General features: G+C 36.6%; 1 protein-coding gene and 1 pseudogene across 1 annotated transcript; both read right to left on the bottom strand.

The window, feature by feature from the left end:
- Positions 1-2,687: 2,687 nt before the first annotated feature.
- LOC148697581 (uncharacterized) lies at positions 2,688-11,701 on the bottom strand (annotated as a pseudogene).
- Positions 11,702-12,896: 1,195 nt separating this feature from the next.
- On the bottom strand, positions 12,897-16,657 carry LOC137723506 (receptor-like protein 6). The gene is made up of 3 exons (XM_068462703.2): positions 15,826-16,657; positions 13,330-15,728; positions 12,897-13,037 (listed from the first exon to the last, which is right to left on the bottom strand). The coding sequence occupies exons 1-2, from the start codon at positions 16,553-16,555 to the stop codon at positions 13,375-13,377; spliced, it is 3,084 nt and encodes a 1,027-aa protein (XP_068318804.1). The 5' UTR covers positions 16,556-16,657; the 3' UTR covers positions 12,897-13,037; positions 13,330-13,374.
- Positions 16,658-17,558: the final 901 nt, after the last annotated feature.

Genomic DNA, 17,558 nt, shown 5'->3' on the forward strand with positions numbered 1-17,558 from the left:
CAAAAGTTGAGTTTTCATTCAAAAGTGAATTCTAAGTTGATTCAAATGCTTTGCTCACTATTTCTTTAAAAACCTTTGTTTTCCATATCCCTTCTTTGTTATCCACATACCCCAAGCCCCGTTACAACCCTTGACTTCTATCTTGAGTGTTGTGTATTTCAATTTGTGGAGTTTGAACTTGGTATGAGCATATGGTATCACTGGTTCTCGCGTCTAAGTAGTAGCATTCCATTCATGAGATCATATCTTAACATGCTTATTAACTCCAGAAATTGCTTCCTTTGAAATACATATATGTGAGTGTTCGTTTTTATGATTACATCAATCTTCTCACATATAACTAGTTTAGGGTGTGTAGTCAGAAAATCTGTGTGAAAAACGAGAGCATATCTTGTAAGGATTTGAGCAAATTCTCTAAGGCATGTTACTACATTCAAAACATGGTTTTAAATGCTTAATTGTGAAATAGTATGTGGTGACTATGATTAAGAATGTACTTAAGTGTCAAGATGGCTAAAATCTGTGGGAATAATGATTTTTAACTTGTCTTGTGCATTGGAAATCCGTGAGACGATTGTTGGAAGGTGTAGGTTGTGTTTTGTTCGTTTTGTCTAGTTTCGTGTTCTTTTGTTTTGTTTTGCTCGAGGACTAGCAAAAGATAAGTGTGGGGGTATTTGATAGGAGCATATTCATGCGACTTAAATAGCTTGTTCTCGTACATTTACGTTATGTTTCTTTAGTTATTTTAGTACTTTAAGCTATTTTCGTGTGTTTGTAGGTCCAAATGGCTAAAGGAGCAAAAAGATGCATTTTGGAGACTTTTGGAGCACTTTTGGGCTAAGGACGGATAGCTTATGCTTGAAGCCAAAGTGTTGGACGAAATTGAAGACCTAATTGGAGCCAAAGTGTTGGAACCTTGTTCTCTTTAGTTTTAGGACATTTAAACCTTTCCTAATCCCAATCATGCCATGCATAACACACATCCATTCTAACACATTGTCATTGCACATGCATTTCCTTCATTAGTTAACCCACATGCACTTATCACTTATCATCACCACATATCATATCACTTAATCACTTATCACTTATCATCACCACTTAACCACTTATCATATCATAACCACATATCATATCACTTATCACTTATCACTTAACATATCATCCACCAACTTCACCTACAACATCCACCTACTTCACCTACAACATCCACCTACTTCACCTACAACATCCACTTCACCTACAACATCCACCTACTTCACCTACAACATCCACCTACTTCACCTACAACATCCACTTCACCTACAACATCCACCTACTTCACCTACAACATCCACCTACTTCACCTACAAATGACATAGCCATATGTTCCCTCCACTACTCCTATAAATACCCTTGCATTCATTCATTCATGGACATCTCATTTCATACACAACACATTACAAACACATTCTCCCTTCCCTAGCCGTGAGCTTCCCATCTCTCCCCTTATAATCCAAAAACCATCTTTCCATTTCCATCACTCCTCACTCCATTCCACACTTCCATTCCCCCAAACCAACTATCCTTAGACCTTATGCTACAATAAAGAGGAAGAGAAGAGGGCCTAAACGTTCATACAATTCAAGTTTGAGTTGTTGGAATGTTTAGGTGTTTCTTTGATTTCAATGTTTAATTTTAATTCTCTTTGTTTTGTATGAGGAACTAAACCCCCCTTAGCTAGGGGGTGATTCGAAATATATGTTTATGCTTGCATTTTGATTTGATTACTTCTAATTGCATTTCATAAGTTGTTGATTCAATTTGTTTAACCGTTTGATTGATAACTTATTTATGTATGTTTATTAAGAATGCGCGCTTAATTTTCGTGCATGAATATGACGCTAGAATATAAGTGATTTTCACCTAATCGTTATGAACTTATATTCACAAGTAGTGGAGGTTGCTTATAAACAATCGCGTTAAATAAATTCTTGGCACGAGTTTCATGCTCATCATAGTAACGAATGCCTCGTCAACACTTATAGTTTTCATAATGCTTAATGATCTTTGATTGTATCTTTATTGTGTTGTTCACGTAAAGGACTTTTGGAGAATGTTGTGAATTGCGTTGCGCTAACCCATCCAATTCATTAACTTAAGGAAAACTTGACGGTTAATTTAAGCGGACCTAATTAACCCGGGGTGATGAGTTTCATAATTTATTGAAATGTAATTGGAAATCTTTTTATTATGCAAGTGTAACATATGTGGAGATGACCCCCTTAGCTAGCATTCATCCATTCTATTTCATCAATTTCATATTTACATTCTGTTTTAATTTGTTCATTTAATTTAATTTCGTATAAACTTAAATCCCCCTTTACTATAATGTCAATTTAGTTAGAAATCATTTTAGTTTGTGTTTTTAAAAGCATTTTGAGTCTTTGGTTTGTCTTAGTGTTTTAAAGTTTAGTTTTACATTCTTTGAGTCTAGTTTAGTGTTTATTATTACGTTTTTACGTTTTTGAGTCAAATCTAAGTGATTAACAATCCCTCCTAATCCCCGGTCCAGAACGATCCCTACTTATACATATACTACAATTTGACGAAAAGAGGGTTTAATTTGTGTGCGTATAAATTCCCGCATCACATAACTCGTATAAAACTAATTAATTTCATCAATTTAACATAAAATCAGAGCTACTTTAATAGATAAAAAGAAATACAAAATATGTAACCCAACTTATCTTTTGCTAGTTCTTGAGCAAAACATTAAATTGTGCAACAAGCCTTTAAACCCCTAGGTGTCCCTAATAGGAGGAGTTGCATCTAATGGGGGTTTACCAATTACGCTACCCCCAAACGCTTTATGTGAACATTTCAACTTCATCACCTTTGATTTATGTGAACATACCTTTTGTGAGGACCAATTCTTTCTTCAAGCTGAGGGAATATGTTAACAAGGATTTTATACATAGCTCTATAATACCATTTACTTCATCTCTTGCACAACACAAGTGACCCAAAGGCAACAACAAAGCCGATGCAAATCCGATTTTGACACTGATAAGATCCTAGTCAATCTCATGTCTAGAATTTGGATGGTTTCCATTTGCTTGTGGTGGTGACAATCCTGCCTTCTTATCCATCGTTGACAGAGGCCCCATAATCCTTTGTTACCCAGAAATGATTCTTTTGTAAATGATTCTTTTAGACAAGCTCAACACCCTCAGGTTTGGGAGTGAAGATGATATCGCTTGACACCACTCATTCCCCTCCCCTGATATATTCACACCATCAAGATATAGCTCTGTGAGATCTGTGAGGTTGTGAAAGAGCATGCTTAAATTAGGGCTCTCAAATGGCATGTACCACAAATTGTAAGATTAAGAAATATCAAGGACAGCCAACATTGTCAATTGTGAAATCTCAACTGGAATTTTCCCCTCGCCGTCATAATAGCTATATGATAAATTTAAGTACCTCAAGTTTGTAAGCTTTCCAATTGCAGATGGAATGCGAGAGCCATAGCTAAAGATATTATCTGCTAAATTGAGGCTTTGAAGCTGTTGAAGATCAAAGAGACTGCTCGAATTGTCAATCCCACCAAAAATAGATTGGTTGCTAATGTCAAGACCAACAACATGTCCATTAGTACTGCAAGTAACACCCATCTAAGAACAACAGTCGGTACTTGAATTCCATGATATGAACTTGGACACAGTAGGAGAAGAATCATGAAATGTAAGGGTTTTCTTGAAATTGAGCCACAACAGCTGCTGGTGTTGAACTGCAGGGATGGTATTAGCACAGGTAGTGGTGATAGTGGAGATATTGAACAAGAATAAGAGGAAGAAATATTGGAGCAAAGCTTTCATTTTCCAGACACAATTTGCTAAGCTTAAGTAGCAGAGAAAGTAATCAAGAACAATTGGACAACTGAGAATGGTTTGGGTGGCTTTTATAGGCATGGCCATTGGCCAGAGAATTGGAAAAAAGTAAAAGAATATGGCTGAGGATTGTATTGATCATGATTATACATGTATAAAATAAAATATAATCTGAAAAGATATGATTACGTTCTCTTTGGGGTTGCCATTAAATTCGTCGGGCCATTGTAAATGTAGCGTTAGGTTGCGGAATTGTGATATTGCTGGGTTGATTTGTTGACTTATAGACTTTGAAGTTTTGGTCTTCTTCTCTCTCTCTTTTTTTTTTTCTCTTCTTTTTACATTGATAAGTGAATATGAACCCATATAATTTCTTTCTACTTCATCTTACTATCTACAAATATATTATTTTTAATTAAACTATCAATATCTCTTTAAAACTTTCCATTATTACAATAGCCTATAAGTTATGAGACAGGAAGTGGAAATTTGTCACATAAGAGGATACTAATGATATAATTGGATTTATCCAAGACATTGTGGAATTGTGAGAATGCTTTTTTGGGGTTGAAGTTGATTTTGAAGTCTTGATTGGTCTGTCGAAATTTATGGATTTTGATGGAGTTTAATTTGTAGATATTTTCATGTAAAATTTTGAGTGACCCATTCTTCAAAATCTTAGAGAGGAATGTGAGAATTGTGAATGCTTAAAATGCACTACAAAATCTCTCTAATTCGAGGGACTTGGACAAAATTCTTTAAGCATTCTCAGATCTCGCCTCTCCTCCTAAGATTTTGGGCAAATTCATCTCAAATATCTAGACATGTTACTAAGCCAGTTAGAAAACTAGGTAGGCTACCTTTAAAGACGTTACCAATGGTATTTTTGTAAAAAATGAGATAAAAGTCTCAATGCATTCCGATGATCCCAACGGATTAAGCCAAAAGTGTGGATAGAAAAATTCTATATAATTATAAGAAGGAGAAATTATGTTCTCATTCTTTTTTTTGGCAACTCCATTGATTAAAATCTTGTTCCTTTTCAGTTTTTTATTTCTAAATATATTCATTTAATGTTAAAAATGTTACAATTAATATATTTGTATTTATGATTAAATTTTTTATCATATATTTTTAGTTTTAGTTTGTACCCATTTTTAATTTGTAATTCTTTTTTAATTTGTACCAATTTTCTTTTCAATTTTAATTTGTACCCATATATTAATTTCTTTTTGTACCCATATTTTTTAAAGTTTATTTGTATTTGTACCGATATATATTTTTTTATTTGTACTTTTTATTTTGCTAAATGTACCCATGCTAATTATATGTACTCATTCATGTAAAACTTTTTAATCTTAAAATGTACTCATTCTTAAATATACCAATTTGTTATATGTAAAATGACACACCCCGACCAAGATCAGGGCGTGCTGGCCGCCACGCAAAGGTGCCGTAACCATGTGCACGTGCGGAAGCTAATAAAAGTAATATAAAAGTACGAATAATTTAAAAACTAGCATACAAAGTAGTAAAAACAAGTGCTAGCGTAAGTGAGACGCTAAGTTCAGAGCATTAAGTCTATAGCAGTCCAAAGAAAATGACTCGACAATAGTACACGCGAAGGTGACCCTACGCTGGTGAATGTCTGTCAGAAATGCCGGGAAAGCCCTCTGGGAAACCACCGAACCTACTAGGCAACTAGAACCTGGAGGGGCGCAAAACAAAAGCATGAGTGGGCAAAAACAAAGCTCTTTGAAAACCTTTTAGTAAAATACATTCTAACCCCTCGCCGTAAAACCTGTATACTTCCCAGAAAATAAACATATATACGTATGTATAGGTATGCCAATCATGCTCAAGAATATGCCATGTCGAAACCTCATAATGAAATGCAAGTGCTCAGGTATAAACCATAACAATAACATATAATTTGGCAGCCGGAGTCACCTAACGTGACCTGTACGGCTGCATATAGAGCTCAAGTCTCAAACTCAATAACTGAACCTGCCCACGAGTCGGAACCACCTAAAGTGGTTTGTACGACAGGCCTGGGTGTAACATATATATACGCTCTAGTGCTACGATCACGTGAAGGCTGTGCGAATAATCGCGGGTCACCTACGAGTCGGAACCACCTAAAGTGGTCTGTACGACAGGACTGTGCACCTAACTTGGATCCAAGCTGAGCGTGTGGTGCGGGAGTTGAACATCACGTGAAGGACTGTGCCCTACTTTGGGCGGGAGCACTAACACCGGGGGTGCAGGTTATGAGCTCTCTAAGCATTTCAAACTACTACTAAAAATAAACATGATTAACACTTACCTGGCACTTACCTGTGCGTCCACAGCACCCAATTATGCATATGTATATGTATGCAACTAATAATGCACGTGATGATGCATAAACAATAATAATATGGTGCATGGCATAAAACAATTAACCCTTTCAAATAATTTCTGGGAAAATAAATGTATATAGGTATATACGGAAAACCAAAAGCCCACTCACTGGTATGTGGAAGGGTCGTAGCCCCCCTGCCTCGAGTGACCACGCTCGTCCTCGGGATACGTATCACCTATATGCGAAATAACTATAAAAACGTTAATTTTTAAAGCACATAACCAACTTCTCGTAATAACTTCTCATACATTGCTCAAATTGGACAATTGAATATACCAACGTGCTCTACACAACCTCAGGATCACACCTAAATTTTTAGAAAAATTTTTCCACCGCCGCACGCGCCCCCACGCGCCGGCCAGGCGCAGGCACGTGTCTGGCACGCTGACGGCGTCAACTGACGCCGTAAGGAATATTCCGTTAGTTCTAACGGATTCCGTTAACAGCGTCAGGAATATTCCGTCAGATTTGACGGAATATTCCGTCTCATTCTCCGGCGAACCTCCGGCAACGTCGCCGGCGCCGGAAAATCGTGAAAACTTTAAACTTCGATTTCTCTCTCGTTTTTCATCCATTTTTCGTGATTTTTGTACCAAAATGACGCCTAGAACTAGGAGAACACAACCATACAACTTTTAAGGGCTAAAAATCATGGAATCTCACCTGTCACCAAACTTCAAATCCGGCCAACTTCAAGTACAACGATCCCGACGTCCACTTCCGTCAAACGAGCTACTCCGAGACTCCTTGGGACCCCACTAAGCTACCTACGAGCTTCAAATTTCAAAAAACGTAAGAATTTACGTTCGCATGAATAGTATCTAAAACGGACATCGTCGAATCGACGTGAAAACGGTGGTTTTCTCACCTGAAAATGGCACGACTGTACTCCTCTCAGCCTCACGAGCTCGATTGTGGGTTTAGTTCCCTCGATCTGCAAAGATTTGATGGGTTCTTGGTGTGTCCGTACGTTCGAAGGAAGAGGAAAGGAATGGGAGCACGGGAGAGAGACAGGGAAAGGGACAGAGAGACAGCGAGAGTGTGTGTGTGTGTGTGTGGCCCAACACATGCCAACACCACACAAACAACCAATAAACATAACGAAAACGAACTAGGGGTAAAAGTGTCATTTCACATGTACGTTTTAATAGTTTCGGGACGGGATGTCACATAAAATGTACCCTTTTTTTTTTATATAAAATCTATTCAATTTTTTTCTAATCCATTTTGAAACTTATATAGGTACATTCTTTTTTCTTTGATTTTAAAATGTATCCATGTCAAGTTTAATCGAAGAAATTTACTAATGTTATTAAGCCTAATATCTTCTTCTTTTTTTCTTTTTTTTTTGTTGTGATTTTTGAAGAATGTACCCATGTTTTGATACAATAATTTTTTGGTTAATTTTGATGAATGTACCCATGTTTACACACACACACAATAGTATATTTATATTTTAATATTTTTAATCCCCACAAATTATAGTTTTTTTATTTAAAATCTCATTTATATAAACAACTAAAATTTCTAATTTTTAATTCAAAAATATAGTAACGTACATAGAAATAAATTATCACATTAATTTCAGGGATCTCAATCAAAAATTAAAAACTAAAAAGGTTTCAATCAAAGAATATTCATAACTAAAGACCGTATCCAAAATCTCCCTTATAATAATGATTTTTATATTAAAAAAAACTTGGATTTTCCAAGGCTGGAAGAGGTAATTGTATAGCAAACACGACAGTTTATCGTATGTTTAAAGAAAAAACTACATGCATGCGGCAAGTACATAATCTAAACTACAGAGGCGTCTTAATTCAAACTTAGTCCTAAGACGAAAATAAAATGAGGTTTTTCTAATTTAGTATGTAATTTTTATATTAGACAGTGAAATTTGGAAATTTTTCAATTCAATCTAACACCATCTCCACAACAAAGTGAATTTACGGCACAGTAGATAAGATTTAGGAGAACGTGAGCATGTAGCTCATTGGTTAGTGGGGTTTTGAATTTCCCGTCAAATTTGGGTTTTCTGAATTTGTGTTGAGCCATAGCAGATGCTCTGGGAGGAAAACAGAGGAGAAAGATTGGGAAAGAGGGAGAGGAAGGAAATTGTAATTTAAAATTTATCTGGTGGGTTCCAATTTTCAATATTTTATTGTGTTTTTTATTTTTTTTAAATAATTAGAAGGGTATACAGGGAAAAAAATTGTCATTTATACCATTAACATTTTAGTTTAATCTGTAGAATTGTGTAAGTGTATTCTACATGTTAAAAGATGAAGATGAGTGAGGATTGAGAAGGTTGTTAGCATTTTTTTTTATTTGAAGATATGTAATATCTATTATATTTTAACAGCCTTGTTTTAGTCATGTCCGTGTCTTTAGTTTTTGAGATTTATCGTGTCTCGTGTGACCTTATCCATGTCCATATCTGTGCAATTTATGGTTTGATTTCTTAGTTGGATTCCATGTTTGTGGAGAGATTTTGTTAATTACCTATTTGATTAGAATTAAGATTTACTTCCAATAGGATTAGGATTAGGATTCTAACTTATTGTAACCTAAGTCATATACGCTATAAATAAGACTCTAGGTTTAGTTTATTTTTGTGTGCCAAAATGAGGGAGGACAAACAGAGCCAAAACAAAGGAGAAGAAACAAAGACAATAAGTAAAACTGTTTGATTCAATGTTGATTTCCCATTTGATTTCGTTTCCTTGTTGACTCTGAATCTCGACAGATTACGATGCTGAAAGCAACTCCATAGGACAGAGAAAAGGGCATAAAATTTCGACACTGATAAAATCTACTCCAAAAATGAATGTTGATTGCTGTACCAAAAGAAGTCCAATTTCGACACTGATAAAATCCCAATTAGTCATCATCCAAAGTAGTAGATTTCTCTGTTTAGTGCAAAAGAACAAATAAGTCATCATTCAAAAATAATTAATAACGATAAGAAGTCATTGTCCAAAAATCAAAGCAAAATAGTAGGAATTCCCTTTAAATTTCAGAACTTTATTTGGGAGGACCGGAAGTTTAAAGCAAAACCAGATTTTATCCCACTTATTTTCAGTGAATTACTAACTTGCAGTTTGAACTGATCACAACATGATTGTGTTCTTATCTGGGATCACCAGATTAATCCTAGTTCACATGGGGGATATAATAGGAGATTACTACTAATGATAAAACTATTGAATTTGTGGCTCATTCCGTGTGGATCTTTAGACCTTGTGAAAACGGCTTTAGAGTTAATTGGCAGCAATCACTCGAAAGGCACTCCCATTTGAAAAAGACATTTTGTATAAAGTATATGCCTTTTATTTCAAAGAGGGAAATCAGAAGCCACTAATAATAAATAAATATATTAATCAATACTTAAGCAAGAAAAAGGGAATAAGCCAGCACCCTTTTTACAGAAGAAACAGAGAGTTGCTGCTCTTGCAGTTTGGGCAATCATTCACTCAAAGATATTGGTGCCATATCTTGCAATATGTCGTTTCATCTTTTCCATTTGTTCTTTATTTGAGTGCGAGTTATTGAGTGTACATGGAATTTGGGATTTGAGAGAAACTCTTTTTTTGTAATTTTAGAGTTAAACTATGTTTATAATTCCCATTTTGATTATTAGTGAAAATTCCTCGATGTCTCTAAACTAGACGTAGGCTTACGTCGAATCAGTATAAATCTCTGCGTCATTTTAGATTTTTTGTTTTGTCATATTTTCCGTATTAGTTCATTAGTTTCATATTTGATGCTTCTGCACAACAAAACTTCAACAACACGTGAAGATTTATTGCAAATCAAGCTGAGAAATACAAAATAAAATATTTTAAAACCAACTAGAAGGACATAATTTAATTAAAAACGCTACACTAAAAATCACCGTTGTTATTTCATTGGGATCATTTGTGGGGTCTATCCGCGTTGAATTTCGATGATTTTGAACCGTTATTTTTCCTCAAGTCTTGGTGACGCTTCAAGTTAGGTATTGGCATTAACGCCGAGGTGGCCGGGCGTGAAGAGAAATGTATTGGGTATGGTGGCTTTAAATATTAATGATCTTATGGAATTGGAAAAAAGCTTCCATGCATGGTGGTTGGCTTGACTCATCAAGTCTTTTCTTTTCTTCTCTTCTCCTCTTTGCATTAACCAGAAGAGAAGGGGAAAAAAAAGAAGCATTAGCTTATAAATAATTGGGAAATTCTCTTTATTGCCAATTGGTTTTATAATTAGAATTTCAACTTTCTTCATGAACAGGGTGTCAAAGCAAATTATCTCATGTGTGAAGTCCAATTCCAACGTGCTCTATTGCCATGTTTGAGCCTATAGTCGCACGAAATCTGTTGCTGTTTAGATGAGTTTAGTTGTGATGATTTCGTTTAACTAGTTAGTCTGTTAGAACAAGGCATTAGCTTTTCTATACTAGAAAAAGGAAGCAGTGGAATTATTATCATTACGTTAACGTCTCTCTAACTCCAAACGACTTGGCTTTGTGGACTTTGAAGTCTTTCCACGTCTGTCTAGTGGGAGTAGGGCTATTGACTGACTAATTAAGGTAATCAAAAAAGAGCGAGAAATTTCCCCTCTACAAACACCAGCATAGCCAAGTGGAAGATGAACGTAGATGACGAGTCACATTCACATTACCCCCGTGCTCTTCGGGTTCCCAATAAATAATCTGAAGCTTTCCATATAGTATCGGATCATATTGTTATGAAGCTTCCGTGGAAATTGATGGATATTCATTTTATAGATATTTGAATTGCATCATGCACTTGCTTGATCCCAAAACCAGAATTTTAAAGCAAAACACAACTTTAAGCCAAACTAAGCTAGAATTTAGATTAGTTTTGCACGTAGCTTCAATTCATCACTCATTTCCGGAAATATAAATAATCGCAACTCCTAAGCCAAACGTAATTCCAATTTCAACGCTGATAGGATCCCAACCAATCTCACCATCAGAATTCGAATGGCTTCCATTTGATTGTGGTGGTGGTTACAATCCTGCTTTATTATCGGCAGACCAAGGAGGCCCCATAGTCCTTTGTTCCCTGTAAACAAGGCTTTTGGAAATGTTGAAATCTGAGTACTTGACAAGCTGCTTGTTCGAGAGATTCAAGAATTCTAGGAAAGTAAGTTTTGCCAACTGTGGTGGAATTTGTCTGCTCAGCTTGTTCTGTGAGAGGTCTAACGACTTGAGTTGATGCCTGTTGGCAAATGACGATGGGATTTTGCATATGAAAGAAATACTAAACAAGTTAAGGAAATATAGTGACTTAAACTCTCCCATTTCCTTGGGTATTGGTCCACTTAAATTGTTGCATGAGAAATCAACCTAGGCCAAGGTAGTTAGAATCTTAACCATATCCGTCCTTGAACCTTTTCTAGTAATTGTTATACCATCCTCAAAAGAAAACCAAATGTGTCGTCATCATCTGAAAATTCTATGAGGTTGATTTTAAATGTTGGCTTTGTCAAGTTGTTGTGAGCTAGGTCTATGATGTGAAGCATTGGCCGGGTGCCATTGGTTTTGGGACGTGCAATTCGTCCATAAAATTTGTTGAATCGCAAAACCAGAACATGCAAAATGGATATGTTCTTCGACAAACAAGGAAAGGAATCTTTTGTCTGATTGTTTCCAAGGTTTAAACCGGCTTGAATTTGAAGTGTTATTGCAGGGCCGAGTTGGACAGCATACCCCTCAAATTCTTTAAATTATTAAGTGATAGAAATATTCAATGTAGTTTTGGGGTCAAAAATTTTAAACATGCATTTCTTCAGCTCACTTTGCGAAGATGTTGGGGAAATCATGAACCAAAAGCATTCAAGCTTCAACCTGAAGATACAAGAAAAAAGGAGAAGAATGCTGCCTTATTCTTTTCTAGCATGCGCAATTCTAACCCCTTTGATTCATTGCTCAGACAATGAAGGAACATCATCACTAGTCAAAATTGTAATCGTGAAGCGAAGAATGGCATCATCACGAAAAGAAAAAAAAATCAATGTGTAGATGTAGATTCTAACGCTTTCTTTTATTTATTTATTTTTTTTTTTTCATACCAAGCTTTTAACTTATAAAAAGAGGTTTTTCTTTCATTTTTCGAAAAAGATGGGCTTTGGCCTGTTTTGTTTGTCCAGTATATTACAGACTGTTTAGGATTGAGCATAGACCATTTTATCTCCGAAACTCAACATCCTCTCATACAGTAGCATGTCATTTTTAGACATTTATATATGTACACACGTTCATTTCGATGTTGGCACAGGTGCAATCCGGTTAATTTGTGGCCAGAAACCAGAAACGGTCAACAATTTAGAGGTAGCAAAAGCAAAGTCTAATTAATTCAAGTGTGATGAACAATAACCAAGGTGTACTAATTTAACAGTCATCATTTGGCATAAGTTTATAGTTTTTACAGAAGCTAAAGGACACTGTGGAGGAGCTGTCTTTCCATATCTTTCTCAATCAAAGCAAATTGAGCGATAATATATAAACAGAACTTGACCAGTACACGAAAAACAGAGCAAACATTTAAAATCAAAGATTGTGTACAGAAAAGAGCTAATTTTCTCACAAACCAAAGCCAAAACAAGGGAGAACAAACAAAAGAAGCATAAATAATTAAAATTGTTTGATTCAATACTGATTTCATATGTGTATCCATTTCCTTGTTGCCTCTTGATCTCGACTGATTTCGATATCCAAAGAAAGCAAACTAGACAGGGTAGAAACGAGGGTGCAAAACCTGTACAAAACAAAACTGACAGATATAAGATATAATGCATCACAAATTCAAACAACATGATAACCTCAACAGTACTGAGTGTCCATCCTAGAAAAGTGTTAAAATGGAATTCGAAATGAGCGCATAAGGCATTGGTTAGTAGGCTTGTTCTTTTCGTTTTTCAAGAAACCTCAAAAGTATAAGGAAAATTTATTAACCATAATGCAAAAAGATACAAAATAACTTCCAAACCTAATTACAATACAAGTTATAAATCAAAATGTGAAACCATATTTTATTTGTTGGATCTTACCCTAGGCACAACATAGAGTCCAGCTGCTCGCTCTTGATAAACATTTCAACGTCTCCACCTCTGATTTATGTGAACATGTCTTCGATGAGGACCAATTCTTTCTTCAAGCTGAGGGAATATCCTCACAAGGATTTTATACATAGACCTGTAATACCATTTACTCCATCTCTTGAAGAACACAAGTGACCCAACAGCAACTGCAAAGCCAAATACAAATCCAATTTCGACACTAACAAGATCCCAATCAATCTCATCTGTAGAATTTGGATGGCTTCCATTTAATGTTGGTGGTGGTGACAGTCTTGCTTTATTATCCACCGTCAGCGGAGGCCCCCATAATCCTTTGTTCCCTGTAAATGAGTCTCTTGGAAATGTTGAAATTTGAGTACCAGCTGGGATCTTGCCAACAAGTTGATTATTCGAGAGATTCAGAAATGCAAGGAAATTAAGTTTTGCCAGCTGTTCTGGGATTTGCCCGCTTAGCTTGTTATGTGACAGGTCCAAGGACTCGAGTTGTTGTATGTTACCAAATGACGATGGGATTTCACCTGTGAAAGCGTTACTCGACAAGTTGAGAAAATATAAAGATTTCAAAGCTCCCATTTCCTTGGGAATTGACCCACTGAAATTGTTGCATGAGAAGTCAATCAAGGTCAAGACAGTTAGAATCTTTGCCAGATCCCTCTTTAAACCTTTGCTTGTAACCGTTAAAGCAGGCTCATAAGAAAATGACAACATGATATAAGGGTCATTATCATTGCCTGTCAACGAGAAACTATTATTTGTGTTATCCTTCATTGCTTGCCATGTTGCCAGAGAGAATCCTGGTACTTCACCATTGAAATTGTTGTAAGCTAAGTCTATGATTTGAAGCGCCGGCCAGGTGGCATTGGTCTTCACTACTGGACATCCAATGCCTCCATAGAAATTGTTGGACCTCAAAGCAAGAACGATCAAGGTGGAGATGTTCTTCAACAAACATGGGAAGGTGTCTGTTATCTGATTCTCTTCAAGGTTTAAAAATATTAAACTTCTGCAGCTGGCTAGAGACTTTGGAAATTGACCTTCAATCCGATTTTGGCTGAGATCTAGAGCTTCTAATGAATCACAACATTCAGGAAATTCCAGATTAGAAATCATTCCAGTAATGTTGTTTTTCCTGACATTAAGTATCCTGAGTGTGCTCATTGCAGCCAAGCACTTGGGAATCTCACCACTCAAAGAATTACTGGACAAATCAAGAGCGAGAAGACCACTTGCATTGCATATTGATACTGGAATACTAGAACTGAAATGATTGTTTGAGTAATCCAGATATATGGCATGTGGTGGGACAATTGAAATTAGCCCCTTAAGCTGGTTTGAATGGAGGTCAAGCCTAGACACAGGAGATGTGGAGTTGATGAAAGGACCTTCGAGACTTTCCAAGAAATTACAAGAAACATTTAGGTAATCAAGAAAATCGAGCTTCCATATCCAATTGGGTAGGCCTTGAATTTGGTTTTCCGAAAGGTCCAAGTTTCTTAAATAGGTTTGATTTCTCAAGAAAACTGGGAATGTTCTCAACTTGTTAGAAACTAAACTGAAATCACTAATTTGAGGAAATGAAGAGTACGAGGAATTGTTGCCATTGTATAAAACCAGCAAGCTATTGTACGAAAGATCAATCTCCGTCAGATTTGGCAGCTGATGAGGACCATTAAAAGGAAAGGCACTGAAATTGTTTGAAGAAAGAGTGAGGGTTTCAAGTCCTCGAAGATTAAAGATAGACACGGGAACTGGTCCTTCTAAATTATTGAAACTCAAATCAATGGAAGTAACTAAACTAGAAGAGACGTTAAAAATTTCAGGGACTTGCCCAGTGAAATTATTATGGGAAAGACGTAAGGCCGATAACAAGGGAAGAGAAAACAGAAACGACGAAATGCTCCCCACCAATTGATTATGGTACAAACGGAGATATACCAGATTAATAAGGTTTTCCCAGTGAATAGAACTAATTTGACCATTAAACATGTTTAATGACAGGTGCAAATCAACCAATTTCGTTAGGTTTCCGATTGACTTTGGGATTGATCCAGTGAAATTGCATTCAGAAAGGTCTAGTGTGGACAACATGTTGAGGTTGCCAATAGAGTCATGCAATAACCCTGAAAAGCTTGTCTGGCTTAAAATCAAGGATCGAAGAGATCCATTCTTGGGAAATTCTGGCAAGGAACCATGAAGTTCTGTATTAGAGGAAAGGTCAATAGTTTGTAGAGTAGGTACCTGAAAGATCTGCTTCGGAAATGTTCCACGTAACCCACAACCACGCAAACTCAAGGTAGTTAACTTTGAAAAATTGGCAAAGAATCCTGGAACCGGAGCAGAGATATTGTTTCCATCCAAGTTCAACACATCTTTGACCACTAACATCCTCCCGCTGACGCGGGAAAAGACTTCGATTATCTCATCCGTTCGGGACGGGAATTGGACCGAAGATGTTGTTGCGAACACCCAATTGAATCACGGATAGAGACTGAAGCTTAGCGAGGGATTGATCAAAAGGACCCAAAAGATTAGATTGAGACAAGCTCAACACCCTTAGGTTTGGCAATGAAGATGATATCGCTTGGCACCAGTGAGTCCCCTCTGCTGATACGTCTACACCGTCAAGATAAAGTTCTGTAAGTTCTGTGAGGTTCTGAAAGAGTATGCTGAACTCCGGGCTTTCAAGGTGTTCGCTGCCCCAGTTATTGTTAACTTGAGAAATATCAAGGACCTCCAACCTTGTCAAGTGTGAAATCTCAACGGGAATTTTCCCGACATATTCATTATTTGATAAATTTAGATACCTCAAGTTTGTCAGCTTTCCAATTGCAGATGGAATGCCAGGGTCTCCGACAAAAGAGTTATCGGCCAAGTTGAGGCTTTGAAGATGCTGAAGATCGAAGAGACTGCTGGAGTTGTCAATGCCACCCAAGATGCGTTGGCTGCTAATGTCAAGACCAACAACATGCCCGTTGCTACTGCAAGTAAGACCGACCCAAGAACAACAGTCTGTACTTGAATCCCACGATACAAACTTGGAAGAAACCGGAGAAACATCACCATAAAACGTGAGGTTTTTCTTCAAATGGAGCAATGACAGTTGCTGGTCTTTGAGACACTGGCTGTAGACTCCATTTGTGACATTATGACAGATAGTGAAGAAGAATAGTAGGACAAAAGATTGTAAAGTTTTCATTTTTGCTAGCTGAGTAAGGAAAGTGTTTGATGAGCAACTGAGGGATTGGTGTGGTGGCCTTAAATTATTTTTCGTCGCTGCAGATTTGGCTTGAAGTCTTGGTCTATTTCTTCTTTTTACTTTAATCCCACTTTTTATCCCGTTGAAGTCTTGGTCTTGGTCTATTTCTTCTTTATACTGTGATTAGTGAATGAGACTGAACATAACTTTTTATCCCTTTTGAAGTCTTGGTCTTGGTCTATTCCTTATTTTTGTCCCTTTGGAGCCTTTTGACTTGCAGACTTTGCAGTATTGGTCTTTTTCTTTTTACTGTAACCAGTAATATTAAAACGTTGCAGAAATGAATTAGACAATGATGTGCCTTTACTATCGTGGATAAATCTTCCACGGGCGAATTTTTGTTGGCTTGACTGGCTTCCTTTGAAGTCTTTCCCCCATCTTTCTGACGGAGTAGGTGTGAACTGAGATAGGTGTAGGGCCGGGGAATACCGTGTTAGGTAGGTAAGTTGTTTCTATGGTTTAGCAGGACTACAGTAGGAGATGGATTCTATCTTACAAACAGTTTACATGGCGAGAGAGATACAGAGAAGCGATTATATCAATTGTAGGAACGAGGGATTCCCATATGATACCTACTACAATCATTTCAATCATTGATAATATTGGGTCACCCAAAGTTTCTGAACGTTGAAATAGGGTTGCCACAATGACGCATTTGTCGACAGCAGGTGTAACGAATTCAATGTAGTTTTGGATTAGGTCATACTAGAAAATGTATCCACGTTTCACTGCAGGGATTGAATATATTAGTCGGAATAGGAATGAATAGTTTCTACATAGAGTAACTAAAATGACGGTACAGTACCCAAGAACCAATAAAAGCAACATTCATTTGCAGGTCGTATTGCGCCATCAATATCATACTCATAGTTTCAAGCAATCAACCCATTCCATGTGGGAAAAACACAGATAAAGGAAAACACAAAAGTAGAAGACTCAATAT

Source organism: Pyrus communis, chromosome 4 (genome assembly GCF_041283825.1).
Source record: "Pyrus communis isolate YQ-2024b chromosome 4, ASM4128382v1, whole genome shotgun sequence".
In the NCBI taxonomy this organism is placed as follows: Eukaryota; Viridiplantae; Streptophyta; class Magnoliopsida; order Rosales; family Rosaceae; genus Pyrus; species Pyrus communis.